At 44.7% G+C, this 24,000-nt stretch overlaps 1 protein-coding gene across 1 annotated transcript in view; it reads left to right on the top strand.

The window, feature by feature from the left end:
* Positions 1–24,000, top strand: part of lin7a (lin-7 homolog A (C. elegans)) — a 96,825-nt gene that overhangs the window by 13,017 nt on the left and 59,808 nt on the right. The window contains exon 2 of the mRNA XM_063217226.1: positions 8,477–8,595. Within this exon, the coding sequence (XP_063073296.1) occupies positions 8,477–8,595 (119 nt within the window). The remainder of the gene's footprint in view (positions 1–8,476; positions 8,596–24,000) is intronic.

Below are 24,000 nucleotides of genomic sequence, written 5' to 3'. Positions count from 1 at the left end.
GAGAGTGCAGTGTGATCCAGTTAAATACAGGTCTGAGAACTTCACCATTGTTTGAGGCTCTATTTAGTGGACAGTTTTGATGGGGGCCCAAGGCAACTGCCTCGTCTGCCTATTGGTAAATCCGGCTCTGAATTCAGTTATTTGGGGGGACATACGTGAGGCATCTGGAGGATTTCATCATCTCATCTGAGAGCTGTGGTGGAAACAGCAGGATGCCTCTTCCTCCGTGCCTCTCCTTCACTCATTTCCTCTCTCCGATTACAAAACAGCAACTTGCAGCCATTAGTATGCGCCATCACGAAAGCAATATCAGACTTTTTGATATTGGCTGGCAGGAGTAGGCTGTTTCCTCTTTGCCTGGGGTATCATTTCATTTTGTTTTCACTCCAAGATATCTTTTCTGTTTACTCGCACTTCAGAATTGGTTAATATATATTTTTTGCAAGATATTATTTCCATTTTCCTGAATTTCAGAATTGGTTAAGTCTCAATTTTTGCCCCTGATTGCAAACAGGCTTGTGATAACAGCCTGATAGAAAGATCAAAAATGGGTACCATTAGAAATTGGGAGCTGCCTCAAGAAATGTATTGGACCCCACTCCAATCATTTTGGTATGATACAGGTCTGTGCCCAGCCTGTATCATACTGGTACCCCCTTCTGTTTTTGATTACCCTGGCAGAAACATAATTCAGCAATAGCTCACGAAAAAAACGGAAGAGTAGATTTTATCCACTGTGTCTGAACTGTGAAATTCATTCCAATGTGTCTGACCTTGGCTGAAAGTGTAATAAGTCTGCAAATGTCAGCTCCAGTTTCAGAAACCCTGTGTTCTGTCTACACATCAGCCACTGAACAGAATGAGGTGTTAGACTCAGACTCGGTCTACTCTGCTCTCTATTTTCATTCAACACACTACACCAGCAGGACAGAGATTGAATGCCAGTTTGTTGCTTGGCCCACAGTAGATGAAACCAGTACAAAACATAGTAAGCCTACTTAGGGAGCAAGACACAGAAATGTAGTCTATGCGTTGTTTTCATATTTCCTATAGTAAACATGCAGATTAAACCCGAAAGTCTGAAACCTAGAGGGTAGAGGTCTTCTAGAAAGCAGACATAGTCCCTTGGGTATGCTAAGGTGGTACATTTTCTATTAGAGCAACCCTGTAGTTTTGTTTCGACAGAAAGGTGGACGCCTTCGACTCTTTTAGGGTATTTTCACATTTAGTCCTCTTTAAGTGAACCAAACTCAGTCCTCTTTAAGTGGACTCAAATGTGAACTGACAGCAAAAGGTTCTCAAGTTCTGCTTTTGGTCACATTGTGACTGTATTACAAAAAGAATGGGTACTCTTTTGTGTCCCGTGAGGCTTTCATGGGCTGTCCTCTTCTTGATCACAGCCGGTCCATCAGAACTCTCTGTATGGCTTAAGCCATTACACCTAGGCACAGGTGTAACTTCTCAGCACTCCTACCCGCACTGAGAAGACACACACAACAAACACAACATACAGTATCTACAGTTGCACGCATGCATGCACGCAGACAGGGAAGCACACACATGCACACACACAGGGAAGCACACACACACACACACACACACACACACACACACACACACACACACACACACACACACACACACACACACACACACACACACACACACACACACACACACACACACACACAAGCACAAACGCAGTTGCTCAACCCCTTAGCGCAGCACCTATGTTTTAACCTTAATGTCACCAAAATTGTTATGTCTATATGTCTTAATCTGTTACTTAAGGCTCTCTTCACTGTCATAGCAATGTTGTTATGATGTAGTTGAGTATTTTCAGCAAATAGTGAATAGGCCCACCGGCGACCCCATCTGCAGTAAGAGGCTACCATTAGTAATTGGGTCCTAAAGCTGAAAATAAGTATGAGAATGGTGTAGTTTGAGTCAAGCCGGAAGCCAACATTTAAGCAGATGCCCATACTTCATGCAGTGCTCTGTAGGGGGGTTAATATGCCTGTAAAGCTCTGCAACTCCAAGTGGGGAAACTAATCAGGAAAAAAAATACTAAACGCAAGCGGAAACAAACTTGCGCATGTACATGTGCTGATAAGCTCCCATTAAAGGCAAGGCAATACAAGGGAACAGGGATGCCGAAAGGGGGGGGGTGGTGGCCCAGGGCCCAGTGAGAGAGGGGGGCCAGAATTGGATCCTCATTACATTGCATGTATAGGGTGAGGGGGCCCTTTCAGATATCTTTGTCCCGGGCCCAGCCAAAGCTATCAGCGGCCCTGAAGGGAATGATAGAAGGAACAGTTCCAGTTCCGAATTTAGAGAAAAAAAAGAAGAAGAGAAGAGGAGAAAATGCTGAACGCGCCATTTAGTTCTGTGAAGCGTGTTCTCTAAATAGTTGAAATAGTTGACAGGGCGGCTCCCCTTGATGTGGCTGAAGCAATTGGTGCTAATGAGCGACACACACACACATACACACAAATACACACACACATATAAACACACACACACACACACACACACACACACACACACACGCACGCACGCACGCACACGCACACGCACACACACGCACGCACGCACACACACGCAATCACACACACACTCACACGCGTGCACATACACAGAGACACACGCACACACACACCACACACACACACACACACACACACACACACACACACACACACACACACACACACACACACACACACACACACACACACACACACACACGCACACACACGCACACACACACACACTCACACACACTCACACACACACACACAAACACACACACACACAGTGCGGGAGGCGTTGAGAAGATAACTCTTGTTCGTTCGATCGCTTGTTCCCTCATCCCCTGTCCCCAGACCTGCTCGTAATGAGCAATAAAGTCCTGAAATGCACAGCACAGGAACGTCTCAACCCTACACACACACACACGCACGCACGCACGCACGCACGCACGCACGCACACACACACACACACACACAGAGTTTCCTACCCCTAATATAATGCAACTTGGGGAAGAGACTTTCACCGTTTCAAGGCCTGTCATCGGCTCCATGGCCTCTCTCCTAACGAGCAGTACTGTTTGTCAAGGGAGACGAGAGGGTGGTAGAGTGGAGTGGAGTGGTGGCTGGGTGGTTGAGACTGCGAGGGTGGCGGCGGTGGTGGCATTGAACTCAATGAGGGGCAAAAGTTCAGCCATGCATGATGGGCACGTATCTAACAGTGAGAGACTAGCTGGAAGGGATCTTGAGAGGGAAGGGAGGGCGGCATAGTAGAAATATGGAGCAATTTACCCACCATGGCAGTGTTGTTTGCAATGCATTAGTCTGTGACTGTGTGAGGGAGGCTTTTCAGTCGCTTCTGGTGATGTGCGGCGATTATTCTGTAAGTGGGCTTTTCATAAAGGATGCCCCATTCACTCGCACTAATTACCCACGCTCCACCCCCCACCACTTCTCTCTTTGGTGCAGAGAGCTGTAAGCTGTCAGCACTGGGCAGAGAGAACATTTTCTACAAAAATGCTGTGATGGTTTCTTCATTCGAGATGTCAAAACTAATTGCAAACAGTTCAAGCAAATGGAACAGAAGTATGGGGTGCCTGGCTAGAGAGGGGAGACGATGGTTAATTCCGTCTGTCAGTTGCCTGGTCCAGAGATATTGAAATATGCCAGACGAGTCTTCTCCAATTGATCACTTCTCCTTTTATGTCCACAGAGCTCAAGCCGGCTGGCCAAACTGCTGATGCCGTTTTGTGTTTGTACAGGCCGGATATATCTATCGGACATCCCTTTCTGATGACTAATGCTCTTTGTCGATATGGCGCCTTGGGCAGTACACTACGATAAGAGTTTATTGACTGTTGTGAAGTGTCAATCCATGTGACGTCTCGAGTTCTGGCCTGTGCGATCATTGTTATTGTCAAAACGGCTCAATGTCTAGTGAAGTAGACGGTAGTATTTTGCGAACATTCATTCACAACACTAGATTTCTGAATTGAGTTTCCAAGTGCAGTACATTCTCATATTAAAAAAGTCACAGGCTTGGGAATAGATTGATTGCCAAAAAAGATGTTTGTCATGGTGTAGCATGATACTGTCCTGGCAATCAATTTCCTGGCAACCATTGTTCTTTTTGCAATGCCGTGTCCTAGGTGGTTCTCGAGGTGTTAATAGCTTTTTTGCTGTCTGCTGTCTGGCTGTGCCTGACTGCCCTAACCGCTCTTATTGGTTTTTCGCCTCAGTCAGAGTGCCCTTGTAGCCCCTTGCTGTTTTGTAAATAAAGCCAAGTCTCAATGGTGCTCACAAGGGGGATGCATTCACCTTCAGTAGGCTAACTGGTGCCAACATGTATTTAGCGCCATCAGCTGAAGTTAAAATGTACAAGTCAAAGTGGACTTTTTGTAACACCAATGTGCATGGACTTGTATGGATTTCATTGCATTTTAATTTTGTTGTGTTTCTTTGGATTTACATTTTTCTTTTTAATATTGTTGGCATGAAACACAATTGTGTCCAGACTCCTCATTATGCGATGAGCAATGCAGTGACGTATTGTATGAAGAGTGCCTGAGATGACCTGATGGATATCATCAAGCTTTGGCCGCCCTCCCACCGACACTCAGTCACAGTGGAATTTCCTGGCCATGCTATTAGGCCGGCCGCACACTGGCTCCGACAGCACTGCGGCGCACTTTTGCTTCCGACAGAATTCGGACCCCCAAACCCAATTTCACACGAACATTGCATTGATAGTCAATGGACGGCGCCGACAAAATAGAACTTGTCTCTAATTGTTCTCCGACATCGGTGAATGTCCGTGGACATCGGCGCCAGTGTGCGTGGTTCTATTGAAAACAATGGAATCGAAATTTAGCTGAGCAGTGCGCAGCACTTTGTCGGAGCCGGTGTGCGGAAGCCCTTAGGCACCCCAGGGAATTAATACCAGAGAATGTAGCTTAAGCCCAACATTACAGGTGAACAGCATTGCCATATCTCTTTACAAGACATGATATGAGAATATCTCGTCAATATTAACTCAAAGTAAATAGAAATATAAGTAATTCTAAAAATAATGTTGGCCCTAAATAGATATTATAAGTAAGTATTATCTTTCTACATGGAAAGAGAGTCCCAAATGGAGCTGATGTCACAGGTGTTACTTCTCAGGACTCCTAACCGTACTGAGAAGACACACACAACAATCTCAACATACAGTATCTACAGTTGCACGCATGCACGCACACAGGGAGGCTCTCTCTCTCACACACACACACACACACACACACACACACACACACACACACACACACACACACACACACACACACACACACACACACACACACACACACACACACACACACACACACACACACACACACACACACACACACACACACCAGTCCAAATGTGGAGCTGTTGGCATGTGTAGGTGGGTGGTAGAGGTGATAACAGTATGAATCATGATCTGCCTTTATGTGAACAAGCGTGCTCAAACTTAGAAGGGGTTAACATATTGCAGTTGCTGATTCAGTCGCTTGTTGATATTAACCCCATAGGGCAGAGGCTATGTTATAACCTTACTGTCACTAAAATTGTAATGGTTATGTCTTAATCAGTTACTTAAGGCTCTCAGAACTGTCATGGCAGTGTTGTTATGATGTAGTTGAGTATTTTCAGCAAATAGTGAATAGGCCCACCGGTGAACCCATCTGCACTAAGAGGCTACTACAGTCAGTCAACCAACCAATCAAAAAAAAATCAATCAACACATTTACCCATATATTTATTTTATAGGGAAAAATCAATACCAAAAGCAAATGGTATCACAGTGACAATGTACACATTGCCAATGCCAATGCCAATGTTTTACGTAAAACTTATGCACCTTCTCACATAAACCCCGTGTGCATGTGTATTTTGAAAGTGCTTTGAGACAACTTTGGTTGTGATATTGTGCTATAAAAATACAGGTTGTATTGTGTTGTATTGTAATGGCAATTCACGATATATGATGAAGGCTCAAAGTGCCCTGTGCACAACCACTGTCCAGGTGCTGGTGATATGCAGTAAGAGTAATCCAAGTAAATGAAGGATGAATCACCGCAAACTGGTATCTTTGCTGGTAGTTTATTTGGTGAACAACGCGTTTCGCTATTGCTTCATCAGGTTCACTGCTGATGAAGGCTATTTGCATGAGACGTCATCGTTTAGGCCTCTAATGCTGACACGGAAGGAGCCAATTCAGGCTGTGTCCAGAACTGTGAGCTGTCCAGCACTGACTGGTAGCACTGTGTAAGAAATAGGTCAGCTCCTCTCTCTACTAACACAGCAGAGACTGTCCTCTTCTCTCCTCAGACAATTCACATGCACATTGCCAGCTCTCACACAGGCAGACCGCCTTGGTCTCGCAAATGAGTCAATTTTGGTGGGAGCTTGATCTGTTCCGGTGTGTGTTCTGTATCCGTATGTCAATTTCTCTTTTGGAATGTCAAATTGGAGTCAGTAGCCCGCAGGTGATCCAGGTGGTACCTTTTTCCTCTCGTTAGAAAATGTGCCTTGGTTTGGTGTGTGTAGTGGTGCCCCCTCGCTCATGCATTCAGCTCGCTTGCTCGCTCACTTTCTTGCTCCCTGATTCGCTCGCTCGCTGACTCACTCACTCACTCACTCACTCACTCACTCACTCACTCACTCACTCACTCACTCACTCACTCACTCACTCACTCACTCACTCACTCAATCAATTGCTCACTCAATCACTCACTCACTAACACACTTTCATCTCTCACTCACTCACTCACTCACTCACTCACTCACTCACTCACTCACTCACTCACTCACTCACTCACTCACTCACTCACTCACTCACTCACTCACTCACTCACTCAAAATTATTCTTTGCCCAGGGCCTCAGATTTCCGAAAATCGTCACTGCTCACATCAACTTTCTCCATCACTCAATCACTGGTTCTCTCATTTTCTCAGTCAAAGACACACACTCACTGTCACTCATTTACTCACTCACTCACTCACTCACTCAATTAATTGCTCACTCACTCAACTCACTCAATCAATTGCTCATTCGATCACTCACTCATTCACTCATGAACTCACTCTGTCACTCACTCACTCACTGACTCATGAACAAACATTCTCAGCCACTTAGTCACTCACTCGCTCACTCACTGGCTTGCTCACTTACTCAATCACACACTCACTTGTTCATTCACTCACTTATTCCTCCTCTTCACTTTGAGACGCTCAGTGTCTCACTTTGTTTCTCACTCACTCTCTCACACCCTCACTCGCTCATTCACCTGCTTTCCAATGCTGGTGGTGGGCTGATGCAAAGTGCCAGATGGCGTGATTGCTCTCTGTTGCTCCACACACACACACACAGACACGGGTGTGCGCACGCACACACACACACACACACACACATGCACACACGCACGCACACACACACACACACACACACACACACACACACACACACACACACACACACACACACACACACACACACACACACACACACGCTGGGCCGCTGACAGCTTTGGCTGGGCCCAAGGCAAAGTCATCTGAAAGGGCCCCCCAGCCCAATAGATACAATGTAATGAGGACCCAATTCTGGGCCCCCTCTCTCCCTGGGCCCGGGACAACTGTCCCCTTTGTCCCCCCTGTCGGCACCCCTGCATGCACACACACACACACACACGCACACACACACACACACACACACACACACACACACACACACACACACACACACACACACACACACACACACACACACACACACACACACACACCTTGCACCCTATCGCTGCGCCCTGAGTAAGCAAGTCCATTTCCATTATCCCCGCAATCGATTGGTTGCATAGGCAGGCAGGCAGGCATGGTCTTTCGCACCAGGAGGCTTTACTGTTAATGCATTCAGCCATGTTTTTTGCATCCAGCGCTCTCTCTCTCTCTCTCTCTCTCTCTCTCTCTCTCTCTCTCTCTCTCTCTCTCTCTCTCTCTCTGCCTCCTACTCTTCCTCCACTTCCTCCACCCATCCATGCGTTCTCTGTATCTGTCTTGGTCTTTTTCCTGTGCAATGAATATTTCTCCTTTCTCTATACATTTTCTTCTCCCCCGCTTTCCTTCTGTCAACACTCTCCCTTTTTCTATCTGTGTTTCTCTGTCTTTATTCATCTCTCTCTCTCTCTCTCTCTCCCTCTCTCTCTCTGTATCTCTCTCTCTCTCTCTGTGTTTCTATCTCTCTCTCGCTCTCTTTGTCCTTCTCTATTTGAGAGCATAGTAATAGTTGTTTGCAAGCTTGGTTGTTTACAGTGCTCAATAAAGTCATTTTAAATCTCTCTCTTTCTCTCTTTCTCTCTTTCTCTCTCTCTCTCTCTCTCTCTCTCTCTCTCTCTCTCTCTCTCTCTCTCTCTCTCTCTCTCTCCAGACGTGGCGAGGGCCATTGAGCTGCTGGAGAAGCTTCAGGAGTCAGGAGACGTCCCGGGCCACAAACTCCAGTCTCTCAAGAAGGTGCTGCAGAGCGAGTTCTGTACGGCCATCAGAGAGGTACGGAAACCCAACGCACGCACGCACACACACACACGCACACGCACACGGACACACATGCACACACACACACACACACACACACACAGATGCAAACACACGCGCACAGATGCAAACACACGCGCGCACACACACACACACAGATGCAAACACACATACACACACACACACACGCAAACACACAAGCAAACGCACACAATCACACACACATACACAATCACGCACGCACGCACGCACGCAGCACCATACACACACACACACACACACATGCAGAGGCACACATACAGACACACTTTTTTTTAATATCCATGACACTCTTTGTATTTTGTAATGTATATTTTTTTACAGGTCTCTGTGTATGATTTTTGTTTCCCATCTGTGGCATCTGGTAAGATAAGGAGGGATACTGTACATAATAATACAGTATAAGACCAGTTCAATGGGACAGTGGGATACTTACGTAACTCACCAAGTGAGTGGGCGAGTCCTTTTGATAAATGTACTGCCTCACTCTCAGCTCTGGCGAACATGAATCCCTCGAATGCAAATATTACCCCAGAGATCAAAGTGCCTGTCGTGATTTAAGCTAAAGCTGCCTTGTCGAAAAGCAAATCTCAACACTTGTTAGACGTGTTAGCGTTCGGAGTCAAACAATTCGGGCTCCGTCACGTCGAACCATCCGCTAATGGCTGCCTTGTGGTGTTACGGATGGAGGGGAGAGCGGATATAGTGGCTAGGGATTTGTGGAAAAAAAGGGGGACAAGGCAGGCGGCGCAGAGTGGCAGAACCAGGGCACGTTATCTGGACGGTAATTGAAAGGGGCTGACACAGACGGGGGAGAACCGCGGCGGCAAGCTGAATGGTGATCCGCTCATTTGTGGAGCGGATTACTGTGGTCGAGAGCAGCAGCCACCGCCAGAGTCCCACAAGACTTTTTTGTAGTACTGTTGCCTATCTCGCATCTCGCTCTCTCACACATACATGTATACACACACCTGAACATGTGCGCATGTACACACACACACACACACACACGCATGTACGCATGCACGCACGCACACACACACACACACACACACACACACACACACACACACACACACACACACACACACACACACACACACACACACACACACACAAACAGACACACACACACACACACACACACACACACACACACACACACACACACATAGGAGGGCTTAAGCCATGCTTTTTCTATGCTCCACATGACACACACACACACACACAAGCACACATGCACATGTATACGCACGCACACATACACAGGCTGTCCCACTGTCTTACAAGATACGTCGTATCATTGCCTTGACTACTTAACAGCCATCTCCACATACCGCATGACATGAACTACAGTCATCATGATCTAACGCAGTGTTTCTCAAAGTGGGGCGTAAGCCCTCCTGGCGGCATCACAGGGGGGGCGTGTGACATTCGATTTTGTTTTTTTTTCTCCCCAAGGAAATGATTTCCTGACTCACCAGTCAATAAATGTAAAGCTCTCACCAACATTATATTATTAATTGTCATGAATTTGAATAGCATAGGAAATGAACACACATCTGCATTCGACTGCAGTCCCTCTCTGTGTAATCTCACCAGTCACCTTTCCTTTGATTCTGCGCAGCGATCGCGAAATCAGTCTGAGCGAGTACTGCTATTGCTTTTTGTTTGGGGGGGGGCTGAGAAGCATTCAGACCCTCTGAAGGGGGGAATGATGGAAAAAGTTTGAGAACGACTGATCTAACGGTTAAGCACATTGAGCAGCATGTCTTATGCATTGTGCTACACAAACAAAGCTATTTAGCGCGCGCACACACACACACACACACACACACACACACACACACACACACACACACACACACACACACACACACACACACACACACACACACACACACACACACGTTCTCTCCAGCAGCTCTTGCAACACTGACTGTGTGGTTCCTCACAGCTGGTGTGTTTTTAATGACCAGTACAAGCAGGGCAGATGAGGAGGAGTAACTGTAACTAACGAGCTTGCAATCAAATACAGGACCAGCATGTCAGCACACCTGGGAGGCTAAAGGCCAGTTGGTTATGTCCACATTTTTTTCTTTCTTTTTTTTAATGCATTTTTTGGGGCTTTTTGGGCTTTATTATGACAGGACAGTATGAGAGGAGACAGGAAACGGTTGTGAGAGAGAGATGGGGTAGGGCTGGGAAATTACCCCGGCCAGACTCGAACCGCGGTCCCCATGGGCAATGTAAGCCCAAATGTGGGGGGCTTTCTTTCGTTGTTATTTACTACAAGTGAATAGATTCTCTTGGTCATGTCATGGTCTGTGTGATTCAGCCATCGCCCTAAGGTATCATAAAACAAAATAACATTAAAACAAACAATACAACATGGCAGAACATGTAGACATTATAAGCCTATGCCTACATCACAAAATCAGAATACATATAAAAGTACAGAAAGTAAAATATACACCTAGAGATTAAGATAAAGACACATTCTTCAGCAGTCTGATGTTGAGTTCAAAATATTCAAAAATGTGTGGGGATGTTTCCACTGTGCTAATGTTTTGTACATCGGTCAATGAGTGATGCAGATGGCGATTGGGTTTGGATTATTCCTTTATTATTTTTGTGGTGAATTAAAACACAATATAAAGATAAAAACATAAGAACATTAAACGAATTGCATAAAAAGCGAAGACTTGCAGTAGACCTTGTTCATTGTGCTACACAGCATCCGACATATATGGGTTAAACTCTCTTGAAATGCAAATTAATAATAAAACCATTAAACATGGAATAAAAGTCACAATTAATGGTGGTTAAATATGCAATTTCCAAGATGAGTCGTTGGATAGCCTTAAAATAAACAAATAAACTAATTCCCATTCTACGAGACAATGCAACTCATGCCATTTGAGGTACGCTACAGTATGCAGCGAAGAAGGGAACATATGAAGAATTATTTCTCAAAACCCAACAAAAGCGATTGAAACACAATTTTGTCAGAGTGTTTAAAATCTCCATTTAAGACAGCATTGGTCAAGGAGAACTGCAATGTAATCATATAGTTCCATACCGAATTCAATCTCAAAAGCACAGTTCTAATAACTGAGAAACATGACAAAAAACACTTAATTCTTGTAATGTTTTTGAGCATGAATACATCACGTTTTTGTAAAAGAGCGTTTCGTATCCTTCATCAGCCTGGGTCTCCGCATGATACTGTAGACTGTGCAGATGGCACAGCCTTCAAGCGAGGCTCTGATTAGGGTGAACGCCGCGGCATGAATGGCAAATGAGAGGTGTGGGGCTTTTGGGCATGTGAGGAGATGGACCATGGTAATTATTCCCATTATTATCAAGAGCATAGCTAGCGTAGCTTACTGCTGCGATGCACGCCATACAGCAGCTGTGCTCTATTGCTCTCTCTCCTCTCTCCTCTCTCTCTCTCTCTCTCTCTCTCTCTCTCTCTCTCTCTCTCTGTCTGTCTGTTTAAAGCTGATGATGAGGACACATGCATGCATGCAACAGTCGTCTCCCCACCTCTGTCCCTCTGTCTCTCTGTCTCTGCCTCTGTCTGTCTGTCTCTCTGTCTCTGCCTGTCTGTCTCTATCTCTGTCTCTGTCTCTCTTTCCCTGTCTCTCTGTCTCTGCGCCTCTCTCTCTCTCTCTCTCTCTCTCTCTCTCTCTCTCTCTCTCTCTCTCTCTCTCTCTCTCTCTCTCTCTCCCTCTCCTCTGTGTTTTTGCTCCCCCATCCCCCTTCTCTGCTCGCTCCAGGTGTGAAGTTGTTTACTCGCAAGCCCAGGGTGGGAGGTGTGGAGTGGGGTACAGGTTGAAGGGTGGTGAGGGTGGGTAAAGGAGTACAAAGAGCGGGGAGTGGGAGTGGAGATGAGGAGGGGCGGATGTGTAGGCAGCGGGGAGTGGGCGGATTGAGAGTGGAGATGAGATGGGAGGAATGGAGTGGAGGACGGGTTGAACGGATAGCGGTTAAGGGGGTGGGGGGTAAAAACAGACACAGAACAGTGAGAAGGGAAGCATGGGAGGAGGAGTGGAGGATGACAAGTTGGGAGGAGGAAAAGGAGGAGGAAGATGAGAGAGAACAGTTGGTGTCTGTGTGTGTCAGTGTGTGGGTGTGTATGCGGGCATGGGTGCGTGCATGCCTGTGTGCCGTGTGTGCATGCGTGCGTGCGTGTTTGTATGTGTGTGTGTCTCTGTTGGGGGTGGAAGGGTTGCTGTGTACCAAAGAGCACAGTGCTCAGCAACTCGACTCCCTGTGTCGCCATTATTGCGTTAGCGGCGCAGATGTGTACGTGGCGTGGCAGGTGTGCGTTTGACAGCCGGTATGGGGAGGTGTTGCTTCCCCATCGGTACACTGTTGCATATCATTACATCTCTCACCTTCTGGCTTTTACCCCTCTGTTTTGCTTTTCCTTCTCCTTCTACTTCTCCTCGTTGCCTCTCTCTGTCGCTCTGTGTCTATCTGTCTCTCTCTCTCTCTCTCTCTCTCTCTCTCTCTCTGTCTCTGTCTCTGTCTCTCTCTCTCTCTCTCTCATCCCTCTGTGTTTTGCTACCCCATCACCCTTCCCTTGATCAGATGATGATCAACAGTTGTCTCCCCACCTATGTCCCTCTGTCAGTCTCTCTGTCTCTGCCTTTGTCTGTTTGTCTCTAACCCTGTCTCTGTCTGTCTGTCTGTCTGTTTCTCTCTCTCTCTCGCGCGCGCACACACTCTCTCTCTCTCTCTCTCCCCTCTGTGTTTTGATCCCCCATCCCCCCTTCTCTTGATCAGTCAATTCTCTCTCTCTCTCTCTCTCTCTCTCTCTCTCTCTCTCTCTCTCTCTCTCTCTCTCTCTCTCTCTCTCTCTCTCTCTCTCTCTCTCTCTCTCACTCTCACACACTCTCTGTCTCTTTCTCTCTCTCCCTCTCCCCATCTGTCTTTTCTCTCCTCTGTCTTTTTCTTCTTCACCTATGTCATGCTGCTAGGTGTGATGACATTTCTCAAGAGATATTGCAAACGCTTCCCATAGGGAAGTGGTGTTGCTCATCTGTGATTGAACCTTGTCGTCTCTGAGGTATATTTGAGCTTTTCCCATTCTGTGGTCAATTGTCATTCAAGTGTAAAGAAACCCCACACACTGTCCAACAGGATATGAATATGAGAAGCTCAAATTCTTTGTATTTCACAGAGACCAGATTCATTCAACCACAGATGAGCAATACCATAGATCAACAATGCTTGGGTTTCACCCTAGTGAAACTGCAAGCCTACTTTTGTGTATCTTGCCACATATTGTAATAAGTTTTCCTGTGACCTTGTGGTCTAAAATTCAAATGAATTCTAAGCCCACATAAATGACTATGCTTAAAGTAGTCTTACTAGTTTACATACATGTACATATGTGGCATTAGGAGTTAGCTTTGCATACTATGGAGAACTTTTGAAAGATACATGTTGATACTGCCATGTACAGTTACCTGTCTAGGAGGTGGTTTGCCAGGCTCTATCAGACCACGCTCTATAAGATAACCACTTTTATCCTACAATGTATAGCTTTTTCTGCTATCTTCCCACTGGCATGAATGTAACTGTAACTGTGACCATGTCAAATTGAAACAATATAAGACAACAAATTCGTTCGACCATTACTATGTAGGCCTACAGTATTTCAGCATTTGGTTTCTGATATGGAATGCACTTCGCATGAATGGTGCATTTGTTTCTCTCTCCGGTCTTGTAAGACAGCTATGGTAGATACTTTTAGTTTTGACATGCGGCATGTCATTTCCCCTCCCTCCCCATCCCATCCCATCCCATCCATCCCTCCAGGCATCTTTCTGTGAATGAGTTCATTTCATGGTCTGGTTAGCAGGCATAATGACACGGGGGCCTGGCTTTGGCACTTATCAAGCAACGGGAGCCATTTGCCACACAATGTTGATTTAATTTACAGCAGAAGGAAAGGAAGGAATAAAGTTAGTACGAGCAGGGCCAGCCCGAGGCATAAGCGAACTACGCTTAAGAACTATGCTTAGGGGCCCCCAAGACACCAGGGCCCCCCATGAGCATCGGAGTTCCAGGAAGAAATGAATTCTTCTCTAGTCTCCCTACTCATATTTTTGAATGAAACAAGAGCCACTATATATCTGGTATGGGGGGCCCCGGATTTAATTTTGCTTAGGGCCCCATAAAGGCTTGGGCCGGCCCTGAGTACAAGTACGGTACGGTAATGAAACAGTGCCAGAGTACTGTGGGCAATGGTCACCTCTTTCTTTCTTTTTTTATTGTAGTGAAGGGGCATGCACGAATGGCATTGCTTTATAAAGTTTTATAGTGACACTGTGAGGAATGATCAAATGGGGAATGACGGAGAGAAACTTTAAGTAGAGAGTGACAGATGGGAGGCAGAGAAAGAGAGAGAGGAAAAAGCAGGGAGAAATTATGTGAGAGAAGGAGGAGGATGAGGAAGAGAGAGAGAGAGAGAGAGAGAGAGAGAGAGAGAGAGAGAGAGAGAGAGAGAGAGAGAGAGAGAGAGAGAGAGAGAGAGAGAGAGAGAGAGATTGTAAATCAATCTACTAAATGAGTCGTCCAGCTCACTCAGGCGTTCAGGAGACAAGGGAGAGAACATGACCGGAATAAAAGGCCACATTCATCCTTGCACGGTGAAGTGAGAATGACTGAGTGACCTTTTCTGGACCCTTCCATTTCATTACGCCCAGGACTGAGCCATGGTCATTTCTTTAAGCATATGGGCTTTTGTGCCTTTATTGATCGGACATCACATTACATTACAGATGGAGGTTTGGATATGAAATGACCCATGCCAGACTCGAATCACAATTCCCATGGACATCTTGTCCATACTGTGTATGGCAGGGGTGGGCAATTATTTTGGCCAAAGGGCCACATTAAGTTTACAATGTTGAGCGAAGGTCAAGATGTCGCTGGCAACTTTCCTGTATCAATGATTAGAAATAGTGTAAGTGTAAGCCATTTCCAAATAGTGTTTTGAATTTACAATGTATTAAAACGTAGCCTATGTACTCAGTTAATCTAAAGTTCGCAAGACCCCTGTTTTAGGTAGCCATTTTAAGAATTTTGAGGGACCGTATGAATATGCAATTAAAAGTTGTCTTTCTATTAAAGGCAACACATGTGGCCCCCGGGCGGGCCTGAGTTTGCCCACTTCTAATAGCCTATATGGTATGGGTGCTCTATCAGCTGCATAATGTCACCCTCCAGAACTGTGATCACTTTTAGGAGATATGTTTTTTTGAGATGCGTCCCATGCATCTCTATAAGGCCCGGGATCCACTATAGCGTTACGTTAACGCAGCTCGACGTATTGGATACCCCAGTGTCGACGCATTGCTACTACAGCTCGCGTGGCCCAGGAGTTATATACAGGAAGTATATCGATCTACATTTCTAGCCGTTTCTATCGATGTAGCAAACCAACTGCCCCTATATTACAGTTCAATATACTCTTACCGACCTCGGCACGTGTTTTTTTCACACACAGCTTCACCTCGTGTTGTTATGCTTATGATCGAAATTGAACATAATCATTTGAACCCAGGCATCATAAGCACGTGCAACATAAATGCTTGTAGTCTATATTTTGTACATCCAAAAGTTTGATAGACGTCAAAAATCTACTTTTACGGAGGGAAATGCACCTTCGTGATGACCACAGGTATCATGGGACATCTTCATGTGCTCAACAGTCATTGGGTAACGCAGTACGTCAGCCGCTGCTAATTTGCATAACTTTCTTCAGAGCTCAACTTTTTGACGTGCCACCGGACCCACGCTCGCCGTGCTGGAATCCCAACATGCTTTGCAAGTCCGGTAACGACGATCTGTCGCATTTCATTGAAAATGAATTGAATGCGTTGGTACGGCTTGCGTCAAACTGACAAATGGATGCGCACCGTAAGAGGCTTTGTCTGTCCGTTGGTCCGTCCGTCCGTCCACCCGTGACGCTTTTTGTCAGCCATCTTTGTCCCATAGAATCAGAGTGGGGTAAACCGGCTGTGCTAATGCAGCCGTGATGCGTTTCCCAATCATTGGAAACCGCTTTGAAATGATAATAAACAACTAAAATATGATTTTAGTGTTTTTAGGAAGTTACCGCTGTTATAAGTGCATACAGTGACACTAATAAGCGTTTATTACTGCCGTTTTGCCGTCTAGCCTTTGATCTCACATGGTTTAAGCATTTTGATGCTTTATTATATTTTTATTTTATTTTTGTACATATTCTCTTCCTTAAAATAACAAACAGAACAAAAAATGACATTGTAATTTCAACATTGAACATCTTTTGGCTAGATAGCCACCAAGCTTTAAAAAAAAAAAAAAAGAAACCTGCATGGATTTTTTTGGGGGGGAGGGGGCAAAAAAGAAGCAGAGAACCACTGGCATAGATGGACACATCTGTTGTCTGCCTGTTGGACTTGTTTTTTTAAGTATTATAATATTATCAGTTTGCTACCAAAACCGCCTAAGTCCGAATTTGGTCGAAATGAGATTTTTGCATAAACTTACTCCCCTACCACAGCTGCATCACCCTGCCTTTGTGCCAGGGTCATTGATCAATCACAACAGTCACCAGAGTCAAAAATCTGTATGTATAAAGTCACACACTGCCGATGAGAAAATGAATGACCAGGAACGTAGCTATAGGGAGGACAAGGAAGGCATTTGCCTGTAGGCCTAGGGCCCTCCTGCAGGTGGCAGGGGGTATTATGATCTTGGCAGGTGGTATGGGGGCCCGATCTTTTCATCCTGGGGCCCTGTGCACAATTGTTCTGTCAATGTGAATGACTTGGTTAACTTTACTTACGCCTGATTTACATGGGCGCTTCCAAAGCGGTAGAAGCGTGGCGTTCCATTATTTTCCGTTGGGACGCGGCAGCGAGGCGAGAGGTGGTGACGTAGGGAAGCGAGGGTGGCGGGCGGTGGGCGAGCGAGGCGAGAAAGTTGAGCTTGGCTGAAAAATGTAGCGGCACCGCGAAGCGTTAACCAATGGGAGAGCTTTCAACGCCATGACGTCACGTGCGTCACCAGCAGTACTGGGATATTTAAAAATGGAGGCTGTTTTGATTTCGGTGGTGTCAAATCTGCCGGTCGTTTTTCATAGATGGTTTTAAAATAAATGACACTTGGGTTAAGGTGACCAATATATTCGCTCCTGTTTCATCATTTTTATTTGTACATACAGTGTTTGTGATTGAAGAGAGACGGTTGTTTGACCACAGCATTTGCTAAGCTAAGCTAATTTGACCGGGAAACGATGCTACGTCACCACGCGAGGCGAGCGAGCAGGTTGAGAGCGGGTGGAATTTACGTACATGTATCACAGCCGTTAGCCATTTTTAGATGCGTCCAGCATCTCTATAACAAGGTCTGTCTGTCCGTCCGTCCGTCTGAAACGCTTTCATTAAATTGTTGTCCGTCTGAAACGCTGTCATTAAATTGTTGTCCGTCTGAAACGCTTTCTTTAAATTGTTCCTTCCTGTGGCCACAAGGCGGCAGACTTGCCATTTTGGACCGGAGCGAATGCGTGCAAGCATAGCCTTTCTATACTAAACCGGATGCTAACGTTGGCGAAAAGTAGCCTAGCCACAGGCTAACTGACAAACGTGAGGCCAACAACTCAGCCGATCGTGATGTACGCCACAAATAGACCAATCGACCTCATATTTAGACACTACAATGTTGATTTCTGCCTTCGATTTTCATCAGTTAAGAAATCTAGCGTCGGATTAACACATTATTAAGGTAGTAAAGCGAGTTGCCGCCATGTTTGTTTTCCAGAATCACCCGGGTAGAGAGCTCACGTGCAGCATTCTGGGTAATTGAGTTTCACATTATTAATGCACAAAATGCGTGTTTTTAAAAAAATGCAGTGAGTTTAAAAAATCAAACCAACTGCCATTTGGAAGGGCAATGGTGCTTTTCGTTGCGCTCAGAGAGAGTACAGGAGAGAACGCGTCTTTCGTAATTGCTTTGCAGTCGTGTGCATTTGATAAGTTCACTGCTTTGTGCCTTGACGGTGAAGCTGGTATTGAAAAAAAGTCCATAATTCACCTAAAGGGTCAACCCATAAGCGCATGATTCACCCAAACGGTTTTATTTATTTATTATTTGTCGATGTTTAGATTCTTTCCCACATGCACATAATGCTGAAATGGCGTGATACTAAAGGTTGTTAGGCCTAATAAATGTCTGGTAATTTGTAATGTAGCCTACTTCATCTAGGCTATGTGAAATTTCAAATCATAGCCTATGGTTCTTTTCCAAATCCAAGAATGATGATAAGCTTATTATACCCTAAACTGCAAAAAATAAAGCCATGTCTCGCCATTTTGCTGCCTTGCTGCCTGCCACAATATTTGGAGTGTCCATGATGACCAATAAACAAAAAGTACATCCTCGGGGGGCGTTGACAGGCTAGGTGGAGGCCAGGGGGGCGTTTGGGGGGAAAAATGGCATAGTTGGAACTGGCATAGAGGGACGCATCTGTTGTCCGCCTGTCGGCCTTGTTTATGCAAGAAGCAGTTTATTTACATCTGTTAAGAGTTTTCTTTTATTCCTCTCTCTCTCTTCAAAGACCATGGCCATGTTTCAAAACTTCATCCATAGACATCTCTGTCTGAGATAATCGTATTACCACACAATGGTTGTAACCTTAAATTAATTAATGGTTGTAGTCAGGGGTCTAAATTAACGCCCGCCAACACGCCAAATGCGGGTGAAAATTCATTTTGGCTGGTAGAAAAAATCATCCACTAGCCAAATTGGCCGGTAGCGCGCGCCCGACTGAACGTTAAACAGCTGCCCGCCCCGCACAGATCTGTAGCTGCCGTTTGATGAACGTCAACAGGTCGCCTACATTACCCATGAACATTAGTCCTACCGTCATGATGTAGCCCACACCCATTGGATCACTGTTAATACAGCCTCACATCCATTGGCTGCGTGTTTGATACCCGCGCGCTGGAACTAGTGTTGATAAAATATGTTCAATGAGCGGACTAGCGCGGATTACTTCGGTTTTGTAGGTTTTGGTCAGGTGAAAAAGAATGTGGCAGTGGTTAAAGCAAGGTTAGTGTCGATGAATGCAAGTAATAGCAGCGTAACTGTTGTGACGGTGAAATAGAGTATTGGTCGAGCGAAAACGGCGTGAGTGAGTGAAGGAACAGGACAGCTGTCTGTCAAAACAGTGTCGTTGCCGTCAGATATTTGCGAGGTCCTCGCAACTACAAACGATGTAGTTGTCGTTTCCTAATAACGCCATCGCAAAGACCCTGCACGAGTTTGACATGGATATACGAGTAAGTGAAAAAAAAGATAAACAAAAACTAGCGATGAACGTAACAAAGTAAGCATGGTCTCTGTGGCGTCTAGTTAACATAGTGTACCGGTAATTGTCATTCCAAGCGCATCGTAAGTAAAGCTAGTGTTAATCTGACCTGGAGGAACTTGAAGGTGTCACGCAGAAGCAGCAGCATAAACACACAATGCAGACATCATTCACGCACTGTGTGTGTGTGTGTGTGTGTGTGTGTGTGCATGCGTGCGTCCGTGCGGGTGTTCTCTCCTGTCCTTCTCCTCTCCGTCTCCTCCTCCATCTCTTTCCTGTGCATTGTCCATGGTATTTGGCCCACTTTGTGTGAAGTGATGCTGTGTATGGGATATGAGGTTTTGCAGTGTTTGGTTGTGTGTGTGTTTGGCTAGTGAATGTTGAAAGTCTGGTATGTGTGTGACATTAGTGTTGAAGGCATGCTGTGTTTGTGTGAGTTGTAGGCCATACTGTATGTGAGGTTTGGGTGATGGTGTAGTGTGAGGTAATAGGCTAGTGTTTGGCTGTCTGTACTGTATATGGAAATGGAATGAAAAATAATGAAATGCAGGTAATACAAATATAATTACTAAATAATTATAGAATAGACTGAATTATATTGAGTATACTATTTATATTGTTTATCTGTGTTGAGGACATAGCCTAGTTTAATAAAATAATTAAAAGTAACACAATTAACGCATGGTTTATTTTGGTGAGGAAAAAAAATGGCTAGTTGACCTTCCATTTGGCTAGTAAGAAAAAATGTCTACCAGCCAAATTGTCTGGTGGTGGAAAAAGTTAATTTAGAGCCCTGGTTGTAGCCTTAAAACGAAATTGAGCATTTATTAATCAGGTGCTTTATTTGATGTTATCAAAGGTTTAAAGAAGACTGCCATACACTACAATCTCCTATGACATTCTGTTAGTTCTTCGGTTATCTAATATTTTATAATGTAGACTTTGAACAGCATTAGGTTGATATTACTTGCGCAACACATTACTGCAGTGGGTTGATTAACTCCAATGTGTACAGTATCCAGTAGTGGTTCTACCATATTCTGGATGCCACGGTCATGGTGTTGAAGTGGGCATGGCACAGTTTTATGACCAGGTTACCTCTGTCATGGGCAAGGTTGGGAGGGTGGGGCAGCTCTATGAGCATGGAGAATAGCAGAAGTTAACCAAAGATGATAAACAAGGAGAAGGAAGTTTGTGAGGAGGTACAAGGACCAATGAAGTGCCCCACCCCTTCATCCTCCTCCATGACTGATGGGACCTCAACATGGAGATTGGGCCTCACTGCATAGCTTTCTCTATGTGGCACTGCAATCTGGATCTGCCCTGGCATGAGCAATGAATGTAATACCATCATGGCAATTGCTCTGGCACAATGACAAAAAGTGGTTTACTTTGAATGAGAATGTTAATGTTTCATTGAAAGCTAACATAACTGAAAGTGGTGGAAAGTAAAAGAAGTCTGTGAAAATCAGTTGGTAGGTATGAGATTTACCAGCATGCTAGACTGTTACAAGGTCTACAAAAATATTTCAATCATTCACCATTTCAAGTTTGGAATAATAATAAAAAAAAATAGTATAACTATCAAAATAATGTGCGGTGTACTGTTCTTGTTGTGGTGCATCAAATAATTTTTAATTTATTATTATTAAGTGTTTTGTGTTCCTTAGGAGCCATTTCATGTTTGACTTGCAGCTCCACTTAAAATAAACAAATAAAATTAATTAACATGTTAGACAGGTACTGTTTGTAATGGACCAATGACACAGACAGGATGACAGGATGATGCAGATGTGGTCAGGGAGTAAAGTTCTTCAAAAATCTCCTCTGACCAAAATTATTAGGGGGGACTCACAATTGCTCTTTGCCCAGGGTCTCAGATTTCCTAGAACCGCCACTGATGTTTGGCGCCCCCTAGGAAATTTAGTTTTCCCCTGTTTTCCGAAAACCCCAAAATCGGACTTAGGCGGTTTTGGTAGCAAGCCGACGATATACATTTTCATGTAGACTCATATTGATTTTCTAGCCTAGTTTTCTAGCTCTGATACCATACCATTACTTTTTAACTCTAGGGCAAAGCCATTGTCATTCTCCCAAATCGATTTTTACCTCCGGAGGAGGTTATGTGATCGCCCGAATTTGTGTGTGTGTTCGTCACGCTGCTATTACATGGCCTGCCACAGGGTGCGCAAGGACCACTGAGGAGGAGCCCTGAGCAGCACCACTTACTAACTGGCGTACCTTCACACAGCCACCTTCACGCAGCCACACCGGGGCAGAGCATTGAAGTGAAATGCATTACCGCAGTCAAAATCGCTATCAAAAAGCAGCCTTAGCTACAGCCTCGCAGATTGTTTAAGTTCACAATTGGGAGGGAAAGTGGAAAACAGCGATCCTAGCGGTTACGTTCCAAACACCAGGGTGATCCTATTGAAACTCCCATAGACAAGTCATTTTTCAGCGTACGCAATAGCATGAACTACTACCTGTGAAAATCTCAAGTCATTTTTTGCCCTTTTAAGAAAAATAGAAATTGTGCCAATCTGGTCGGAAACGGACTACAGCTCCCAGCATGCTGTGCTTCGCGCCTCGTTGACAACACAGAGAAACAAATGAACGCGAACGAACGCAAGTTCTTCGCATATCTTCACAGTCTTGTAATCCTATGAGTTCCACATTGTCTTCTTATTACACATATATACACGCGATCATTTTGGTATGGTTTTAAATTCTCTAGTAGATATGATGGCTTCTGTGGTGACGAGTAACCACCTCTCTGGCTCATGTTTGGCTATGCTAATTTGGCTATGCTAATTACATGGAGTAAACAAGCCACACATGCCAGTCAGTGTAGTTCTGTATTAGCTTTTTAAAGAATATTAAAATCAGCTCAGATCAGTGAAAAACCGAACATTTTACCACCTGGTTCGATAAAACGGGCCAACATGCCCATAATATGACTGCCACTACTTCTACTTCGTCGTCAGGGCCGAGATGTAATTTTTCAAAGAAAAAAAACATTCATTTGCTGCAGGGGGTTGGAACGTTGCCAGCAGGGGGCGATGAGATTACTTTCCCTCCCTATGCTGTCACAAAACATTCATATAAAATGAAGCTCAAAGAAAGGCGCGCGCGAATTGCGTTAGTCCACGGTGATTTGCTGCTTCTGCAATCCCCGCGCACTGAAGCCATCAGCACTACAAACATTCCATAGACTAGTTCCTAGACTTCATAACGAATGAACGCTGGAGACGCGGCGAACAGTGATTTTCAATACGAAATAGAGAGCAGGCCCGGGTGCCGATCAACTGCCCACAGCGCCAAGACCAGCTCGCAATAACCCTCATGAACGGATTCCCATCGGCTATTCACAGGTAGGAGGAACTTCTCCAATAAGTGTAGGTGTCTTACGAAATAGCCCAAAACAATAACTGACACTTCACAACCATCCATGCACTGCCACTGGATAAGGGGATTCTTGCACATTTCATTCTGATTCAATACTTAACCCTTGTGTTGTGTTCATAAGCTGCATACACCTGTGGTGTTCGGGTCATTTTTGACCCGTGATAACAAAACTCAGCTATAAAATACCTAAAAACACTAGTTATCATCAAATATTGTTTTTCATCTCATGGCTAACTTGTTATCTTTTCATATCCATGGAAATATTACTTGATATATTCATCTTTTTGACTTTAAAGATCTTTTATCTTACATTATGCAAATCGTTTTTGATGACCAAAACTATCAAAATCTGCATAAATTCACTAATAATACCTCCCAAAGTCATACAATTAGTGATTATGTTGTCCATGTATTACAGCTGATATGAGAGTACAACAATCCCCAAATTTATTTTATTAGTTTTTCTCTAATATTAAAAAATATCATCAAGAGTGGCATTTGTGGTGTTCGGGTCCAAACCAACCCAAAGAGATTTATAGCAGGATAAAGACCAAATGTCAACTAAATTAGTTTTTCAGTGCATAAAATTAATGTTTAAA

The sequence above is a fragment of the Engraulis encrasicolus genome, chromosome 15 (genome assembly GCF_034702125.1).
Source record: "Engraulis encrasicolus isolate BLACKSEA-1 chromosome 15, IST_EnEncr_1.0, whole genome shotgun sequence".
Classification (NCBI taxonomy): Eukaryota; Metazoa; Chordata; class Actinopteri; order Clupeiformes; family Engraulidae; genus Engraulis; species Engraulis encrasicolus.
The sequence above is the reverse complement of the archived record's forward strand: the minus strand, read 5'-3'. Positions and strand labels throughout refer to the sequence as shown.